Raw genomic sequence first — 17,654 nt, forward strand, 5'->3', positions numbered from 1 at the left:
TAATGTGCAGGCACCTGGGTTTTGATTCACAGGTACCCAGAATTTGCATGGAACTGGGTTTAAATCACAGCAAACTTGGTTTAAATCACAGCAAACTGGGTTTAATGTGCAGGCACCTGAGTTCTGATTCACAGGTACCCAGAATTTGCATGGAACTGGGTTTAAATCACAGCAAACTGGGTTTAAATCACAGCAAACTGGGTTTAATGTGCAGGCACCTGAGTTCTGATTCACAGGTACCCAGAATTTGCATGGAACTGGGTTTAAATCACAGCAAACTGGGTTTAAATCACAGCAAACTGGGTTTAAATCACACAAAACTGGGTTTAAATCACAGCAAACTGGGTTTAATGTACAGGTACCTGAGTTCTGATTCACAGGTACCCAGAATTTGCATGGAACTGAGGTTAAATCGCACAAAACTGGGTTTAAATCTCAGCAAACTCGGTTTAATGTGCAGGCACCTGAGTTTTGATTCACAGGTACCCATAATTTGCATGGAACTGGGTTTAAATTGCACGAAACTGGGTTTAAATCACAGCAAACTGGATTTAAATCACAGCAACCTGGGTTTAATGTACAGGTACCTGAGTTTTGATTCGCAGGTACTCAAAATTTGCAGGGAACTGGGTTTATATCACAGCAAACTGGGTTTATATCACAGCAAACTTGGTTTATATCAGAGCAAACTGGGTTTAAATCACAGCAAACTCGGTTTATGTATAGATACCTGAGTTTTGATTCACAGGTACCCAGAATTTGCATGAAACTGGGTTTAAATCACAGCAAACTGGGTTTAATGTATAGATACCTGAGTTTTGATTCACAGGTACCCAGAATTTGCATGAAAATGGGTTTAAATCACAGCAAACTCGGTTTAATGTATAGATACCTGAGTTTTGATTCACAGGTACCCAGAATTTGCATGAAACTGGGTTTAAATCACAGGAAACCGGGTTTAATTCACAGGTTTTTGGTTTAAACCAGAACTCTTGGGGTTTAATCCAGAGTTACCCAGGTTTAATTCAGAACAACTCGAGTCTAACTTACAGGCACCCAGGTTTAATTTGAAGGTTGAACTCCCCAACAGCCAGGTTTAAATCCCAGGACCCAGGTTTAACGGGCTGGTACTCATGGTGATGGATGCTGGTAAAGCTCAGTCCTAGCACTGATCTACCCACTGCATCCTCCATGCTCTGCTTTAATGCAGTGGGGTTTAACCCTTGATCCATTCTCCTTTGCATTTGAGAGTGGGATGCCTTGACTTAAAGACAAAGACTCTCTTTGACCTAACTTAAGTCTTGTCCCAGCCTTGATGCTTGGTGGGAGAGGACAGAGATGGTTTAGGCTTGGTTTAGCTGCAGGTCCAGGCAGGAACCCCCACCCTTGGTTAAGCTTGGCTTAGGGGACCCTCAGTCATCACGGGTGGGTGGTTATGGGGCAGGCATGGAGGTGCCACCACCGTGCCCATCGCAGTGCCAAAACAGCCCCAAATCCCTTTAGTCTGAGCCCGAGAACACTTCCCAATGGGAAAGACTCCCAAGTGCCTTGTGGCATCTCATGGGCCTGGTTTGCCACTGGCTCCGGGCTGAGCATCCTTTGCTTGGGCGCAGCACCCATCAAGTGGATTTTGGGGTGAAACTAAGCAGATTTGGGTCCGATCAGGCAGATTGTGGTGTATTTAATGGGATTTGGAGACTAACAGGATCCAGTTGTTCTTTGGCAGTGCCGTGGTCGATGGCATCTTGATTTTGGGTGGCTTCATGGAGCCTCTGTGAATCTGCTCTCGTTTCCAACAGCCAAGTGAATGAATATCCTTATTTTCCACCATTAAAGAGGCCCTTTTTCTATCAATAAATGAGCTTTATAACCAATTAGACCCAAAATTGGCTTTTCTTCAGGTTTTTCTTTTCAACTCGAGTCACTTGCCCCATTTCTTCCCAGAATTCCCCCAGATAACTGGAAGTGATGATAAGGAACCCTCCTGAGGATTTAGGGGAGAGCAAGGAGATGCCTCCTGCACTGAGTTGGCCTTTCTGTTCTAAACCCATCTCTTGATGACGTCACAGAAAGGACCTTTTCCTTGAATCCCAGATACTTTGCTCCATGGATGGGATTTAACAGAGTCAGGAGATGGGATGGGGCTTATTCCTGGTGTTCCTGCTCTGTGGTTGAGCCATGTAACACCACCTGTAACCCAGCAGTTGTCTTCGGTGGTGGAAGGAGCTTCATCCTTTGGTTGGCTTGGCCAAGCTCATGGCATCTTCCCAGTGGCACTGGACCATCCATGGTCTTCATTGGCTTCATCTTGCTGAGCATCCATCTCTCCTGATCCTGCCTTCGTCCAAAGCTTTTCTCCTCATTTTGGGGCTTTCCTCCCCATCCCATGAGCCACTTTCATCCCAATTGAATGGGACAAGATGGAAACAGGGGGTTCCACTCCCCACTAGCTGCATCCAGATGGGGTTTATCCATAGGGAGCATCTGGAGGACAAACTTGGCTCCACTTCTTGCCCTTGCTGCTTCTGTGGCATCAGTGAAGAGCAGTGAAGTCCTCAAGGATGTTCCTGGTGGAAGTTGGGTCTTGGTCTTTTTTTGGGAAGGGGTTTTCCACCCAGCATCCATCTGGAACCATGGAGGCCCATCCGGAGCCATGGGTTGCTCCCAGGACCTGTGGACGCCCATCCAGATCCATCGTCACCGTTTGAAGCCATGGATGCCATCCCAATCTATGGACACCCATCTGGAGCCATGGACATCCCATCTGGATCTGTGGCTTCCCACCCAGAGACATGGACACTCATCTTGATCCCTGGATACCCATCTGGATCCACGAGCACCCGTTTGCTTCAACGGACACCCAATGCCCATCCAAATCCAGGACCAACCCAACCCATCACCGGGATGCTCCCAGGAATCCCGCCTCTTCCCAGCACACGGTGGGATTTTACTCCCCATCTGGCTCTTCGCAGCATTCCTGGATTCTGGCATCCCCTCTGACCTCCCTCTTACCCTTCTCCTGCTCTTCCTTCATCCACGGATCCACTGGATCCGGGCTGTAACATTGGGAATCCTCCACTCTGGGCTCAAAAAGGCTTTCCCACCAGGAAACCAAATTCCTGATGCTGCCTTAGAAGGAAGAAACTCAATCCATTCAGTATACAGTGAATTCCTGGAATTCCTGGAGGGATTTCAGGGCTAATCCCATGTGGGAGATGATCCCTGAGGATTAAGACCTTTTTCTCCCTTCCAAACCATTGCTGTGAGGGTTTTCTCAGCGCATCCAAGGAAAAAAAGCCCATCCTGAGGGATTTATGAGCTGGAAAAGGGAGTTTGGGCAATGGCTGCTGGTTAATTCCTTGGGGTTTTGGCATGGTTGGAGGAGGGAATCCTGGGAAAACCCCACCCTGGCCCCAAACTCCAACTGGTTGTTGTCAGTGGTGAGGCTTGAAGAGTATCTGGGATGGGGAGGAGGCAGGAGAGATGATCCCATGGGAAGCCGCCAGTCCTAAACCTATATTTAGGTGAAAAAGAGGATGGAAAAGTGCTGTTTGCGTGGCAGGGGTATGCCATAGCTCCTTATTGTCCCTTATTCCTTCCCTTCCCTTTGGGAGTTCCTGGAATAACTGCATTCTTGGCCATGGGGTCTTTGGCCAGTGCGTGTGGACGGGGCGATGGGCGATGGGGCTGCGGTACTAACGCATCTCCTCTGTTCCCTTCTCTTTGGCAGAGATGGCACCCAAATTGAAGAAGAAAGGGCATTCGGGGCGAGAGCAGAAGAAGGTACGAGCCAGGGCGGCCTCCTCGTGGTGCTGGAGGTGGGATGGAGTCACCAGGGAGGTGGGGAACGCTGGTGGGACCATCACCGACCTGCTCGATGGGTTGATGCCGTTCCCTTGTTCAGCCAAAGAGGCTTGTGGTTGGTTGGCTTGGAAGCTGGCCCAGGCCACCCCAGGTTGGAAAGACACCAGGAAGGTCCAGCAGGAAAGCTGGAGAGGGGCTTTGGACAAGGGATATAGGGAGAGGACAAAGGGGGAATGACTTTAAGCTGACAGAGATTGAGGTTGGGTCGGGGAAGATTGGAAGGCTGGGATTGGGTGTTGGGAAGAAGCTCTTCCCTGTGAGGGTGAGGGATGGAGATTTGGCTGCCCCATCCCTGGCAGTGTCCAAGGCCAGGCTGGATGGGACCTGGAGCAAGCTGCTCTAGTGGAAGGTGTCCCTGCCCATGGCAGGGGGTTGGACCTGGATGATCCTTACGGTCCCTTCCACCACCCCGGGGAAGGTTTTGGTGCTGTGGCCTCTCACCGGCGGTTTCCTTCCCTCCTATAGCATCACCATCACCACCACCAACCGGTGCAGCAGCAGCAGCCCCCGCCGCAGCAGCCGCAGGCTCCACCGCAGCAGCAGCCGCCTCCTCCTCCTCCTCCTCCTCCTCCACCTCCACCGCAGCCGCTGCAACCGCAACCGCTGCCGCCGCAGCAGCAGCAGCAACCGCCGCCGCCGCCCCCCCCGGCACCACCGGTCCCTCCACAAGCTCCTCCACCACCAATGAAGTCTTCTCCTCCGCCACCCTTCGTCCCTGCCCAGGTCCCCGTCCTGGAGCACCCGCTGCCGGGGACCATGTTCGACACCATGACGCATTTCACCCAGCCCATCCTGCATCTCCCGCAGCCGGAGATGCCGCCTCATCTGCCCCAGCCGCCCGAGCACAGCACTCCTCCCCACCTCAACCAGCATGCTGTGGTGTCTCCTCCAGGTGAGCCTCTGGTCCTCAGTGTGGGAGGAAGAGGATGGTGTTGGGGGGGGGGGGGGGGGGTTGCGTTCCTCCTTGGGATAACCGTGTTGGAGATGGGAGGAAGAGGATGGCGTTGGGTGGGGGTTAATTCCTCCTGGAGGGTGATTGGGATGGAGGAGCGATGGGTGGGCAATTGGAGGTTCTCCCCACCGTGGTGCCGTTATAGTATCCCCAACTTGTTTGGGTTGGAAAGGACCATCCGGTTACAACCCCATGCTACGGGCAGGGACACCTTCCATAGAGCAGCTTGCTCCAACCTGGCCTTGAGCACTGCCAAGGATGGGTCATCCAAACCTTCTCCATTCAACCCATCCCCACGTCACACCTTCATCCCAGCATCCCATCTAACTCTTCCCATTGGAAGCTGTTCCTCCTCATCCCAAGCCCCTCTCCAGGTTGCCTGGAGCCCCTTCAGGCACTGGAGCTGCTCTAAGGTCCCCCCTTAAGGCCAAGGATGGGTCATCCAAACCTCCATTCAACCCATCCCCGTGTCCCACCACCCTCCCAGGGAAGAGCTTCATCCCAGCATCCCATCTAACTCTTCCCATTGGAAGCTGTTCCTCCTCATCCCAAGCCCCTCTCCAGGTTGCCTGGAGCCCCTTCAGGCACTGGAGCTGCTCTAAGGTCCCCCCTTAAGGATCCTTCTTAAGGCCAAGGATGGGTCATCCAAACCTCCATTCAATCCATGCCCGTGTCCCACCACTCTCCCAGGGAAGAGCTTCATCCCAACATCCCATCTAACTCTTCCCATTGGAAGCTGTTCCTCCTCATCCCAAGCCCCTCTCCAGGTTGCCTGGAGCCCCTTCAGGCACTGGAGCTGCTCTAAGGTCCCCCCTTAAGGCCAAGGATGGGCCATCCAAACCTCCATTCAGCCCATCCCCATGTCCCGCCACCCTCCCAGGGAAGAGCTTCATCCCAGCATCCCATCTAACTCTTCCCATTGGAAGCTGTTCCTCCTCATCCCAAGCCCCTCTCCAGGTTGCCTGGAGCCCCTTCAGGCACTGGAGCTGCTCTAAGGTCTCCCTTCTTAAGGCCAAGGATGGGTCATCCAAACCTCCATTCAACCCATCCCCATGTCCCACCACCCTCCCAGGGAAGAGCTTCATCCCAACATCCCATCTAACTCTTCCCATTGGAAGCTGTTCCTCCTCATCCCAAGCCCCTCTCCAGGTTGCCTGGATCCCCTTCAGGCACTGGAGCTGCTCTAAGGTCCCTTCTTAAGGCCAAGGATGGGTCATCCAAACCTCCATTCAACCCATCCCCGTGTCCCACCACCCTCCCAGGGAAGAGCTTCATCCCAACATCCCATCTAACTCTTCCCATTGGAAGCTGTCCTCATCCCAAGCCCCTCTCCAGGTTGCCTGGAGCCCCTTCAGGCACTGGAGCTGCTCTAAGGTCCCTCCTTAAGGATCCTTCTTAAGGCCAAGGATGGGTCATCCAAACCTCCATTCAACCCATCCCCGTGTCCCACCACCCTCCCAGGGAAGAGCTTCATCCCAACATCCCATCTAACTCTTCCCATTGGAAGCTGTTCCTCCTCATCCCAAGCCCCTCTCCAGGTTGCCTGGAGCCCCTTCAGGCACTGGAGCTGCTCTAAGGTCCCCCCTTAAGGCCAAGGATGGGTCATCCAAACCTCCATTCAACCCATCCCCGTGTCCCACCACCCTCCCAGGGAAGAGCTTCATCCCAACATCCCATCTAACTCTTCCCATTGGAAGCTGTTCCTCCTCATCCCAAGCCCCTCTCCAGGTTGCCTGGAGCCCCTTCAGGCACTGGAGCTGCTCTAAGGTCCCCCCTTAAGGCCAAGGATGGGTCATCCAAACCTCCATTCAACCCATCCCCATGTCCCACCACCCTCCCAGGGAAGAGCTTCATCCCAGCATCCCATCTAACTCTTCCCATTGGAAGCTGATCCTCCTCATCCCAAGCCCCTCTCTCCAGGTTGCCTGGAGCCCCTTCAGGCACTGGAGCTGCTCTAAGGTCTCCCCTTCAAGGATCCTTCTCTTCCCCAGCCTGACCCTAGAGCATCCCCACCCGTGTCCTAACGCTGTCCCTTCGTCCCCAGCTTTGCACAACGCTCTGCCTCAGCAGCCCTCGAGGCCCAGCAACCGCGCCGCGGCGCTGCCGCCGAAGCCCTCGCGCCCGCCGGCCGTGTCCCCCGCCATCAGCCAGCAGCCCCTTCTCCCCCAGCCGCCGCTGCCCCAGCCGCCCCAGGTCCTGCTGGAGGACGAAGAGCCTCCGCCGCCGCACCACAGCCTGCCTCTGAGCACCAGCCAGATGCAGCTCTACCTTCAGCAGCTGCAGAAGGTGCAGCCTCAGACTCCTCTTCTCCCTTCAGTGAAGGTCCAGTCGCAACCGCAGCCGCCGCTGCAGCCCCCGGCTCACCCCGCCGTGCAGCAGCTGCAGCACCAGCCGCCGCCTCGGCCCATGCACATGCAGCCCATGCCTTTCCCATCCCACCTCCCCCAAGGCCAGGCGCCGCCGCCGCCGCAGCAGCAACAGCAGCAACAGCAGCAGCAGCACCCGGCGCCGCAGCCGCCGCCGCCGCCGCCGGCCAAGCCGCAGCAGGTCATCCAGCACCACCCGTCGCCGCGGCACCATAAGCCCGATCCCTACGCGACCGGTGAGCGGGCAGCGGCCCCGGGTGCACTGAAGGAAGGGGTAGGAGGTGGTGGGGTGGGCGCTGGGTGGCTGCTGAGCGCCGGCGGGGGGGGGACATGGGGGTGCTGTGTTGGGGGGGGAAGCCCCAATGGGGTGGAGGGGGCCCGGTGAGGCCTCTTGGCCAGCGAAGGTTTGGAGCTGGGGCTCACAGGTGTTGGAGGAGGTGGAAGGGCTCAGAGCCTTGAGGAACTGGAGCTCCGGGTTCGGAGGGGCTCAAGGAGAGGATCAAGAGGGTCTCGTTTTGAGGATGTCAAGGGCTTGAGGAACAAGGATCTCAGGAATCCCATTTTGAACGTCTCGAGGTTCTCATGTTGAGCATCTCAAGGATCTCATTTTGAGCATCTCAGCGTTCTCATGTTAGGCATCTCGAGGTTCTCATGTTGAGCATCTCGAGATTCTCATGTTGAGCATCTCAAGGATCTCAAGGTTTTGAGGAACAAGGATCTCAGTTTGAGCATCTCAACATTCTCATTTTGAACATCTCAGGGACCTTATTTTGAGCATCCCAGGGATCTCATGTTGAGCATCTCAAGGTTCTCATTTTGAGCATCTCGAGGTTCTCTTGTTGAGCGTCTCAACGTTCTCATGTTGAGCATCTCAAGGTTCTCATGTTGAGCATCTCGACGTTCTCATGTTGAGCATCTCGACGTTCTCATGTTGAGCGTCTCAGCATCCTCATGTTGAGCATCTCAACATCCTCATTTTGAGTATCTCAACGTTCTCATTTTGAGTATCTCAACGTTCTCATTTTGAGCATCTCAACGTTCTCATGTTGAGCATCTCGACGTTCTCATGTTGAGCATCTCGACGTTCTCATGTTGAGCGTCTCAGCATCCTCATGTTGAGCATCTCAACATCCTCATTTTGAGTATCTCAACGTTCTCATTTTGAGCATCTCAGCGTTCTCATGTTGAGGATCTCAGCATCCTCATGTTGAGCATCTCAAGGATCTCAAGGTTTTGAGGAACAAGGATCTCATGTTGAGCACCTCAAGGATCACAGAATCATAGAATAGTTTGGGTTGGAAAGGACCTTAAGATCATCCAGTTCCAACCCCCCTGCCATGGGCAGGGACACCTCACACTAAACCATGGTACCCAAGGCCTCGTCCAACCTGGTCTTGAACACTGCCAGGGATGGAGCATTCACAACCTCCCTGGGGAACCCATTCCAGTGCCTCACCACCCTCACAGGAAAGAATTTCCTCCTTAGATCCAATCTAAACTTCCCCTGTTTCAGTTTGAACCCGTTACCCCTTGTCCTATCACTTCAGTCCCTAATGAAGAGTCCCTCTCCAGCATCCCTATAGGCCCCCTTCGGATACTGGAAGCTGCTCTGAGGTCTCCCCGCAGCTTCTCTTCTCCAAGCTGAACAGCCCCAACTTCCTCAGCCTGTCTTCATACAGGAGGTGCTCCAGCCCCTGATCATCCTCGTGGCCTCCTCTGGACTTGTTCCAACAGTTCCATGTCCTTTTTATGTTGAGGACACCAGAACTGCACACAATGCTCCAAGTGAGGTCTCACGAGAGCAGAGTAGAGGGGCAGGATCACCTCCTTGGACCTGCTGGTCACGCTCCTTCATTTTGAGGATCTCAAGGATCTCAGGATCTCAAGGATCTCATGTTGAGGATCTCGAGGATCTCATGTTGAGCATCTCAAGGGTCTCATGTTGAGCATCTCGAGGTTCTCATGTTGAGCATCTCGAGGTTCTCATGTTGAGCATCTCAAGGATCTCATGTTGAGCATCTCAAGGGTCTCATGTTGAGCATCTCAAGGGTCTCATGTTGAGCATCTCAAGGGTCTCATGTTGAGCATCTCAAGGTTCTCATGTTGAGCATCTCAAGGGTCTCATGTTGAGCATCTCAAGGGTCTCATGTTGAGCATCTCAAGGGTCTCATGTTGAGCATCTCAGGGATCTCATGTTGAGCATCTCAGGGATCTCATGTTGAGCATCTCAAGGTTCTCATGTTGAGCATCTCAAGGATCTCATGTTGAGCATCTCAAGGGTCTCATGTTGAGCATCTCAAGGGTCTCATGTTGAGCATCTCAAGGGTCTCATGTTGAGCATCTCAACGTTCTCATGTTGAGCATCTCAACGTTCTCATGTTGAGCATCTCAAGGATCTCATGTTGAGCATCTCAAGGGTCTCATGTTGAGCATCTCAAGGGTCTCATGTTGAGCATCTCAAGGGTCTCATGTTGAGCATCTCAAGGGTCTCATGTTGAGCATCTCAAGGGTCTCATGTTGAGCATCTCAAGCATCTTGAGGTTCTGAGGTATTTTAGATCTGAAGGAGCTCAAGTTTTGGAGGGTATTGAAGTGTTTGCAGGTCTTGGTCGCGTTTCTGAGGAACTCGAGGTTCTTCGATCATTGAGGAGCTCAGGGATATCGAGCATTTGAGGAGCAAGGATCTCGGATCTTTGGGGATCTGAATGATCTTGGATCTTTGGGGATCTCAGTGATCTCAGATCTTTGAGGATCTGAGGGTTTTGAGGATTTGAAGGATCTCAGGGCTCTTGGAGGCTCTCAAGAATCTCTGATGTGTGAGAGCAGCGCCCTCCTTGTGTTCATCACCATCCTCTTCTCCTCTCCACCCTCTTAGAGGAGGCCAGGGCTATGGATGCCCCATGGGGGCTTCCCCATGTTCCTCAGAGCATGGTCTTGAATAACGCCATTGCCTGGTGGAGGAGAAGGGATGCTCTATGGGGAATCCCTGTGTGTGACCTCCAGCCATCCCAGGAACGGGGTTAAACCTGGCCCCGTGGCCACGGGGTTAAACCTGGCCACAAGGCTTCAGGGTTGCCTTGGGAGATCCCAGCTCTCCATCATGGTCCTGGTGCCACCACTGACATTCCCAACAGGGAATGTCTCCAGGTGGGATAACTCCAGCTGGGTCGTGCTTTGGAGACCCAGCATCCATCAGAGCTCTGTGGTTTAGGAGGTCTCGCTCCTGCTTTTGCTTCTCCACGTGGTTCCCATCAGGTCTTTGCTCCTGAACTTATCCTCAGCTCCATGCAGGGACAGAATCCCTGGATTTGAATGGATGAGGGCAGGAAGTGCTTGGAGCTCCTTCTCCTACCTCCAAAGCTTCCAGGGGCACTTGGACACAACGGAGCCTGCTGGCTCCTGGAGACCTCCCATTGCTCATAGAGCAAACGTGTCCCACTTCAACGGCTTAGGGCTGGGTGAGGTGCAGGCAGGGGGGTGTCAGCACTTGGCTGTCCATATGGAATGGATTTATAGCCAGGAACAACAATGGACCACCTGGAGAACCATCCATTACAGGAAGCGGGGGGGGGAACAACACCACAAACGAGCATCCTTAAGGCAGGACAAGCCAGGGAGCATCTTCTGGCAGGGTTTATAGCTGGGGTCCATTGAGGACCTCTCCCCATTGACACAGGCTGGGATTGCCCTGTGTGGGGTGCTGGCGGTTTGGGGGTGATGCTTGGCGTGCGCCGTGGTGACGATGGTTACTGATTGCTGCCAACCTGTTCCCAGGTCACTTGCGGGAAGCCCCTTCCCCTCTCATGATGCATTCCCCACAGATGCCGCAGTTCCAGGGTTTGGTCCACCAGTCGCCACCTCAACAAACTATCCAGCCAAAAAAGCAGGTAAAAAGGGAAAGGAGAGCACCCACCATCGAGGTCCCAGCACCCCAGGGACCATCAGCAAAAGCCCCATCACATTCAGCGGCTTGGGACCAAAGCAGCAACGAGCCCAGGGGCAAGCGGTTTGCAGCAGGGAGCTTGGCAGCAAAAGGGGTGGGATTTGAGGGATGGGCATCACACACCCCCCCCCCTTTGCGGGTCTTTGAGGTGGGTTTGTGCTGTGCTAGGAGATGAGAGCTGCCTCCGTCGTCCAGTCCCAACCCATGGTGGTGAAGGAGGAGAAGATGCATTCGCCCGTCATCCGTAACGAGACCTTCAGCCCCCCGTTGAGACAGGATCCCCCCAAGCACCCGGAGAACATCAAACCCCCCGCTCACATCCCGCAACGTGAGTGCTTTCCCCCATCACATCCACGGGGATCAAATCCCATCTCGTGGCCACCCGGTTCCGGAGGGCTCAGAAGCCATCATCACCCCTAAACGTCGGTGGCACCAATGGGTGGTTAAGGAGGCCCTGGAGGGGGGAGCCTGATAATCCCTGACAGGAGCTCTTGGTTTTAGGGACAGAGATGAAACCCATGGAAGGGGGGAGACCCATTATCAGACCCCCGGAGCAGAACCCACCACCACCAGGCGTGCAGGAGAAGGAGCGGCAGAAGCAGGAGCCCAAAACCCCCGTTGCCCCAAAAAAGGTAAAAGATGGGGGGAAAAGAAACACCAAAATTCAACCTAAACCTCTTAAAATCAAGCAGGCCCATGGTGGTCACCGGAAGGTTGGCCAAGATTTAGTGGTTTCCACCAAATTCCATGTATGGAAGAGGCTTATAAAGATGGAGAGAAGGTTTTGACCAAGACCTGCAGGACAAGGGGCAGGATTTAAGCTGGAAGAGGGAGGAATTAAGATGAGCTCTTTGGGAGTGGATTCCTGGGACACTGGGATGGGTTGAATGGAGAAGGTTTGGATGCTCCATCCTTGGGAGCAAGCTGCTCTATGGAAGGGAGTCCCTACCCGTGGCAGGGCTTGAAAGCTGGAGGAGCTTTAAGCTCCTTCCCAACCCAACCCATTCCATGCTTCTGTGTGCATGGAGGGGAGCATGAGGAACCTCCTGCTTGGCTCTGGGGATGAAGCTGCTTCCCAGCTGCTTGCTCCTCCCCACGGGAGCAGCTTGGGATCATTCCCACCCGGAGCAGCCCTCACAAAGCCCCGTCCTTCTCGTCCCTAGGACCTGAAGATCAAGAACATGGGGTCCTGGGCGAGCCTGGTGCAGAAGCATCCCACGACCCCGTCCTCCACAGCCAAGTCCTCCAGTGACAGCTTCGAGCAGTTCAAGAGGGCGGCCCGGGAGAAGGAGGAGAGGGAGAAGGCGCTGAAGGCTCAGGCAGAGCAAGTGGAGAGGGAGAAGGAGCGGATGCGGAGGGAGCAGGAGAGGATGAGGTGAGACCAGCACCAGCACCAGCGTGGTTGAAGGGGGTACTGGGGTGTCCTTGCCTTGGCCTGTGGAAGAGGGGGGATGGCAGAGGTCCAGGGCGTGAGCCAGTCTTGGGGCATAAAACTGATCTGATCCATGCCATGATCCCACCTCAGGGCACAAATCTGATCCCATCTAATGGCACAAAGCCAATCCCAACTCAGGGCACAAATGGGATCTAGTCTCTTGCATGATCCAGCCTCGTGCCATGGATCTGATCTGATCCATGCCATGATCCCACCTCACAGCACAAATCTGATCCCATTTTATGGCACAAATCTGATCCCATCTTACAGCACAAATCTGATCCCATCTTCCAGCACAAATTGATCCCATCTTACACCACAAATCTGATCCCATTTTACAGCACAAATCTGATCCCACCTCATGGCACAAATCTGATCCCATCTCTAATGGCACAAATCTGATCCTATCTTATGGCCCAAATGGCACAGATGGGATCCAGTCTGTTGCATGATCCAGCCTCGTGCCATGGATCTGATCTGATCCATGCCATGCTCTTACCTCAGGGCACAAATCTGATCCCATCTAATGGCAAAAATCCAGTCCCAGCTCATGGCACATATTGGGTCCAGTCTGTTGCATGATCCAGCCTCGTGCCATGGATCTGATCTGATCTGTGCCATGATCCCACCTCACAGCACAAATCTGATCCCATCTTACAGCACAAATCTGATCCCATCTTCCAGCACAAATCCAATCCCAACTCATGGCACAAATCTGATCCCACTTCAGGGCACAAATCTGATCCCATCTAATGGCACAAATCCAGTCCCAACTCATGGCACAGATGGGATCCAGTCTCTTGCATGATCCAGCCTCGTGCCATGGATCTGATCTGATCCATGCCATGATCCCACCTCACGGCACAAATCTGATCCCATCTTATGGCACAAATTGGATCCAGTCTCTTGCATAATCCAGCCTAGTGCCATGGATCTGATCTGATCCGTGCCGTGATCCCACCTCGCAGCCCAAATCTGATCCCATCTTCCAGCACAAAGCCAATCCCAACTCATGGTACAAACGGGATCCAGTCTGTTTACAGCCACAAATGCCATGATCCCACCTCATAGCACAAATCTGATCCCATTTTATGGCACAAATCTGATCCCATCTTACAGCACAAATCTGATCCCACTTCAGGGCACAAATCTGATCCCATCTAATGGCACAAATCCAATCCCAGCTCATGGCACAAATGGGATCCAGTCTCTTGCATGATCCAGCCTTGTGCCATGGATCTGATCTGATCCGTGCCATGATCCCACTTCAGGGCACAAATCTGATCCCATCTAATGGCACAAAGCCAATCCCAACTCAGGGCACATATTGGGTCCAGTCTCTTGCATGATCCAGCCTCGTGCCGTGGATCTGATCTGATCCATGCCATGCTCCTGCCTCATGGCACAAATCTGATCCCATCTAATGGCACAAATCTGATCCCATCTTCCAGCACAAATCCAATCCCAACTCATGGCACAGATGGGATCCAGTCTGTTGCATGATCCAGCCTAGCGCCATGGATCTGATCTGATCTGTGCCATGATCCCACCTCACGGCACAAATCTGATCCCATCTCTAATGGCACAAATCTGATCCCATCTAATGGCACAAATCTGATCGTATCTTCCAGCACAAATCCAATCCCAACTCATGGCACAAATCGGATCCAGTCTCCTGCATGATCCAGCCTTGTGCCATGGATCTGATCTGATCCGTGCCGTGATCCCACCTCACAGCACAAATCTGATCCCATCTAATGGCACAAATCTGATCCCATCTAATGGCACAAATCTGATCCCATCTTCCAGCACAAATCCAGTCCCAACTCATGGCACAGATGGGATCCAGTCTGTTGCATGATCCAGCCTCGTGCCATGGATCTGATCTGATCCATGCCATGATCCCACCTCAGGGCACAAATCTTATCCCATCTAATGGCACAAAGCCAATCCCAACTCATGGCACAAATGTGATCCAATCTGTTGCATGATCCAGCCCAGTGCCCTGGATCTGATCTGATCTGTGCCGTGATCCCACCTCAGGGCACAAAAATGATCCCATCTAATGGCACAAATCTGATCCCATCTTCCAGCACAAATCCAGTCCCAACTCATGGCACAAATGGGATCCAGTCTGTTGCATGATCCAGCCTCGTGCCGTGGATCTGATCTGATCCATGCCATGCTCCTGCCTCATGGCACAAATCTGATCCCATCTTCCAGCACAAATCTGATCCCATCTTCCAGCACAAATCCAATCCCAACTCATGGCACAGATGGGATCCAGTCTGTTGCATGATCCAGCCTCATGGCATGGATCTGATCTCTCAATCTCATGGCCTGAATCTGATCCAGTTCATGGCACGATCCCATCTCTCCGGTCCCAAATCCACTCTTGATGCGTGGCACCATCCCATCCGGTGCCCCGAACCTGATCCAGCCCCGTGGCGTGGGTTGATCTCCCCCCAGAGACCAACCTGATCCATGGCACAGCCTGTGCTTGATCCCAAATCCGGTTGGATTTAATCCCATGCGGGGCAGCAGCAACGTTGGATCCCCCGTGGCCCCGTTGCTCATCCCGACTGCTTTGGCAGGAGCCGTGAGGACGAGGATGCCATGGAGCAGGCGCGCCGGGTGCACGAGGAGGTGCGGCGGCGCCAGGAGCAGCAGCAGCAGCAGCAGCAGCAGCAGCAGCAAGCGGCGGTGGCGGCGGCGGCAGCGGCGGCGGCAGCGGCTCCCCAAGCCCAGAGCTCCCAGCCCCAGTCTTCCCAATCCATGTTGGATCAGCAGAGGGAGATGGCCAGGAAGAGGGAGCAGGAACGGAGGCGCCGGGAAGCGGTGAGGGGAAGCGGTTTGGTGGTGGTGGGGATGGAAAATCCATAGGGAAGCAAGAACAGGGCCCAAGGTGATTCCAAACTATCATTGGGAAAGCAAAGGAAAATCCCTCCTTAGGGGACCCAAAAAGCCTTGGGGGGTGTTGGGAAATCCCTGGAGATGGTGAAAAATCACCAGGGAGACTCAAAAATCCCTGAGGATGCTGAAAAGGGTCCAGGGATGCTCAAAAGCGCCTGGGGATGCTGAAACATCCCATGGGATGCTGAAAGGTCTCCTTAGGGATTGCTGGGATGCTCCAAAATCCCCCGAGTTGCAAAGGAAACCCTTTGGGGAATGGAAATGACAAAACTTGTGGATTCTAAAACAAAAGCAAATTCTGGGAATGCTGAAAAAATCCCTGGGAATGCTGGAAAAAATCCTTGGGGATGGTGAAAAAAATCAATGGGGACACTCAAAAATCCTTGCTGTTGTGAAAAAAGCCCTGGGAGAATGTTAGCAAACAGCCAGGAATGCCAGGAAAAAAAACCCTGGGAATGCCAAAATCTGGGAATGGCGAAAAAATCCCTGGGAATGGTGAGAAATCCCTGGGAAAATCCAGTGGGAATAGTGAGAAATGGCTGTGGACACTCAGAACCCCCCTCCCTCTGGGAACGTTCAAAGGTGACAATGTCAAGAATGCCAGGAATGGGGAAAAATAGCCTGGGAACGGTGCAGAAATCCTTGGGAATGGTGCAAAAATCCTTGGGAACGGTGCAGAAATCCTTGGGAACAGTGGAAAAATCCTTGGGAGCGGTGCAGAAATCCTTGGGAGCGGTGCAGAAATCCTTGGGAATGGGGCAGAAATCCTTGGGAAGGGGGCAGAAATCCTTGGGAATGGTGCAAAAATCCTTGGGAATGGTGCAGAAATCCTTGGGAACAGTGGAAAAATCCTTGGGAGCGGTGCAGAAATCCTTGGGAGCAGTGCAGAAATCCTTGGGAATCCTTGGGAATGGTGCAGAAATCCTTGGGAAGGGGGCAGAAGTCCTTGGGAATGGTGCAAAAATCCTTGGGAATGGTGCAGAAATCCTTGGGAACGGGGCAGAAATCCTTGGAGCGGTGCAGAAATCCTTGGGAACGGTGCAAAAATCCTTAGGAATGGTGCAGAAATCCTTGGGAACGGGGCAGAAATCCTTGGGAACGGTGGATAAATCCTTGGGAACGCTGCAGAAATCCTTGGGAATGGTGCAGAAATCCTTGGGAACGGTGCAGAAATCCTTGGGAATGGTGGAAAAATCCTTGGGAACGGGGCAGAAATCCTTGGGAATGGGGCAGAAATCCTTGGGAATGGTGGAAAAATCCTTAGGAACGGTGCAGAAATCCTTGGGAACGGTGCAAAAAATCCTTGGGAATGGTGCAAAAACTCTGGGATCCTAAAAGAATTCTTCAAGCGCCCTAAAAAGCCCTTTTGGGGCATAGAAAAACTCCAAAAATATGCACGAAAAACCCTTGGGAATGGTGAAAAAAAAACCCGGGAATGGCAAAGGGAATTCCTGATGGAGTTTCCCTTCTCTTGCAGATGGCGGCGACGATCGACATGAATTTCCAGAGCGATTTATTGGCCATCTTTGAGGAAAACCTTTTCTAGCGGCGCCGGCGGCTCCGGGTTTTGTTCCTCCCGATTTGACTCTTTCCAAGGAAAAAAAAACCACAAAAAAAAAACCAACAAAAAAAAAACCAACAAAAAAAAAAAACACAAAAAATTCCCGGAGAAAAAAAAAAAAAAAATCCACAAAAAATTTTCTCTTTTTTTTCCCCTTTTCCCCCCGCGAAACAACAACAAAAAAAGATGGAAAAGTCAAAAATCAAAGCTTCGGACTCTGCGTTAAGTGTTAATGCGGGAGCGGGATCGGCCGTGCCCGGAATGCCGGGAATTCTCCTTCTTTTCCCTCTTTATTCCCTCTTTTCACAGCGAATCCCTGAAAAATAGCAAAAAAAAAAAATCCCCACCCCCCACAAAACACCCCCAAAATCCCAAAAATCAGCCAAAAGGAAAAAGATTTCAAGGCCAATCCCAACGGAAAAGGACGCGAATCCGCCGGGAAAAGGCCCCTCCCCCCCCCCTTTTCCCACTGTATATTCCAGGTTTATTTTTATTTGGGTGGGGTTTTGCTTTTTTTTTTCTTTTTTTTTATTTTTTTTTTTTTTTTTTCCCGTATTTTGAAAAAAAAAAAAAAAACGGCACAAAAAAAAAAAAAAAAAAGGAATTTCGTTTCGGAATTAA

General features: G+C 52.7%; 1 protein-coding gene across 2 annotated transcripts in view; it reads left to right on the forward strand.

Annotated features, from left to right (window-relative positions):
- Positions 1-17,116, forward strand: part of BRD4 (bromodomain containing 4) — a 41,662-nt gene extending 24,546 nt beyond the window's left edge. The window contains exons 14-22 of one of the 2 annotated variants that reach the window (XM_062636243.1): positions 3,731-3,783; positions 4,330-4,756; positions 6,861-7,418; positions 10,956-11,068; positions 11,293-11,452; positions 11,626-11,756; positions 12,288-12,499; positions 15,154-15,397; positions 16,950-17,116. In XM_062636243.1, the coding sequence (XP_062492227.1) occupies positions 3,731-3,783; positions 4,330-4,756; positions 6,861-7,418; positions 10,956-11,068; positions 11,293-11,452; positions 11,626-11,756; positions 12,288-12,499; positions 15,154-15,397; positions 16,950-17,018 (1,967 nt within the window). In that variant the 3' untranslated portion in view covers positions 17,019-17,116. Of the gene's footprint in view, positions 1-3,730; positions 3,784-4,329; positions 4,757-6,860; positions 7,419-10,955; positions 11,069-11,292; positions 11,453-11,625; positions 11,757-12,287; positions 12,500-15,153; positions 15,398-16,949 lie in introns of those variants that run through there. The other variant, XR_009968018.1, reaches the window with a different exon arrangement.
- The last annotated feature ends 538 nt before the right edge of the window (positions 17,117-17,654 follow it).

This window comes from Pezoporus occidentalis, unplaced genomic scaffold, assembly GCF_034315485.1.
Source record: "Pezoporus occidentalis ecotype Australia unplaced genomic scaffold, CSIRO_AGI_Poc_V1 ctg473, whole genome shotgun sequence".
Lineage (NCBI taxonomy): Eukaryota > Metazoa > Chordata > Aves > Psittaciformes > Psittacidae > Pezoporus > Pezoporus occidentalis.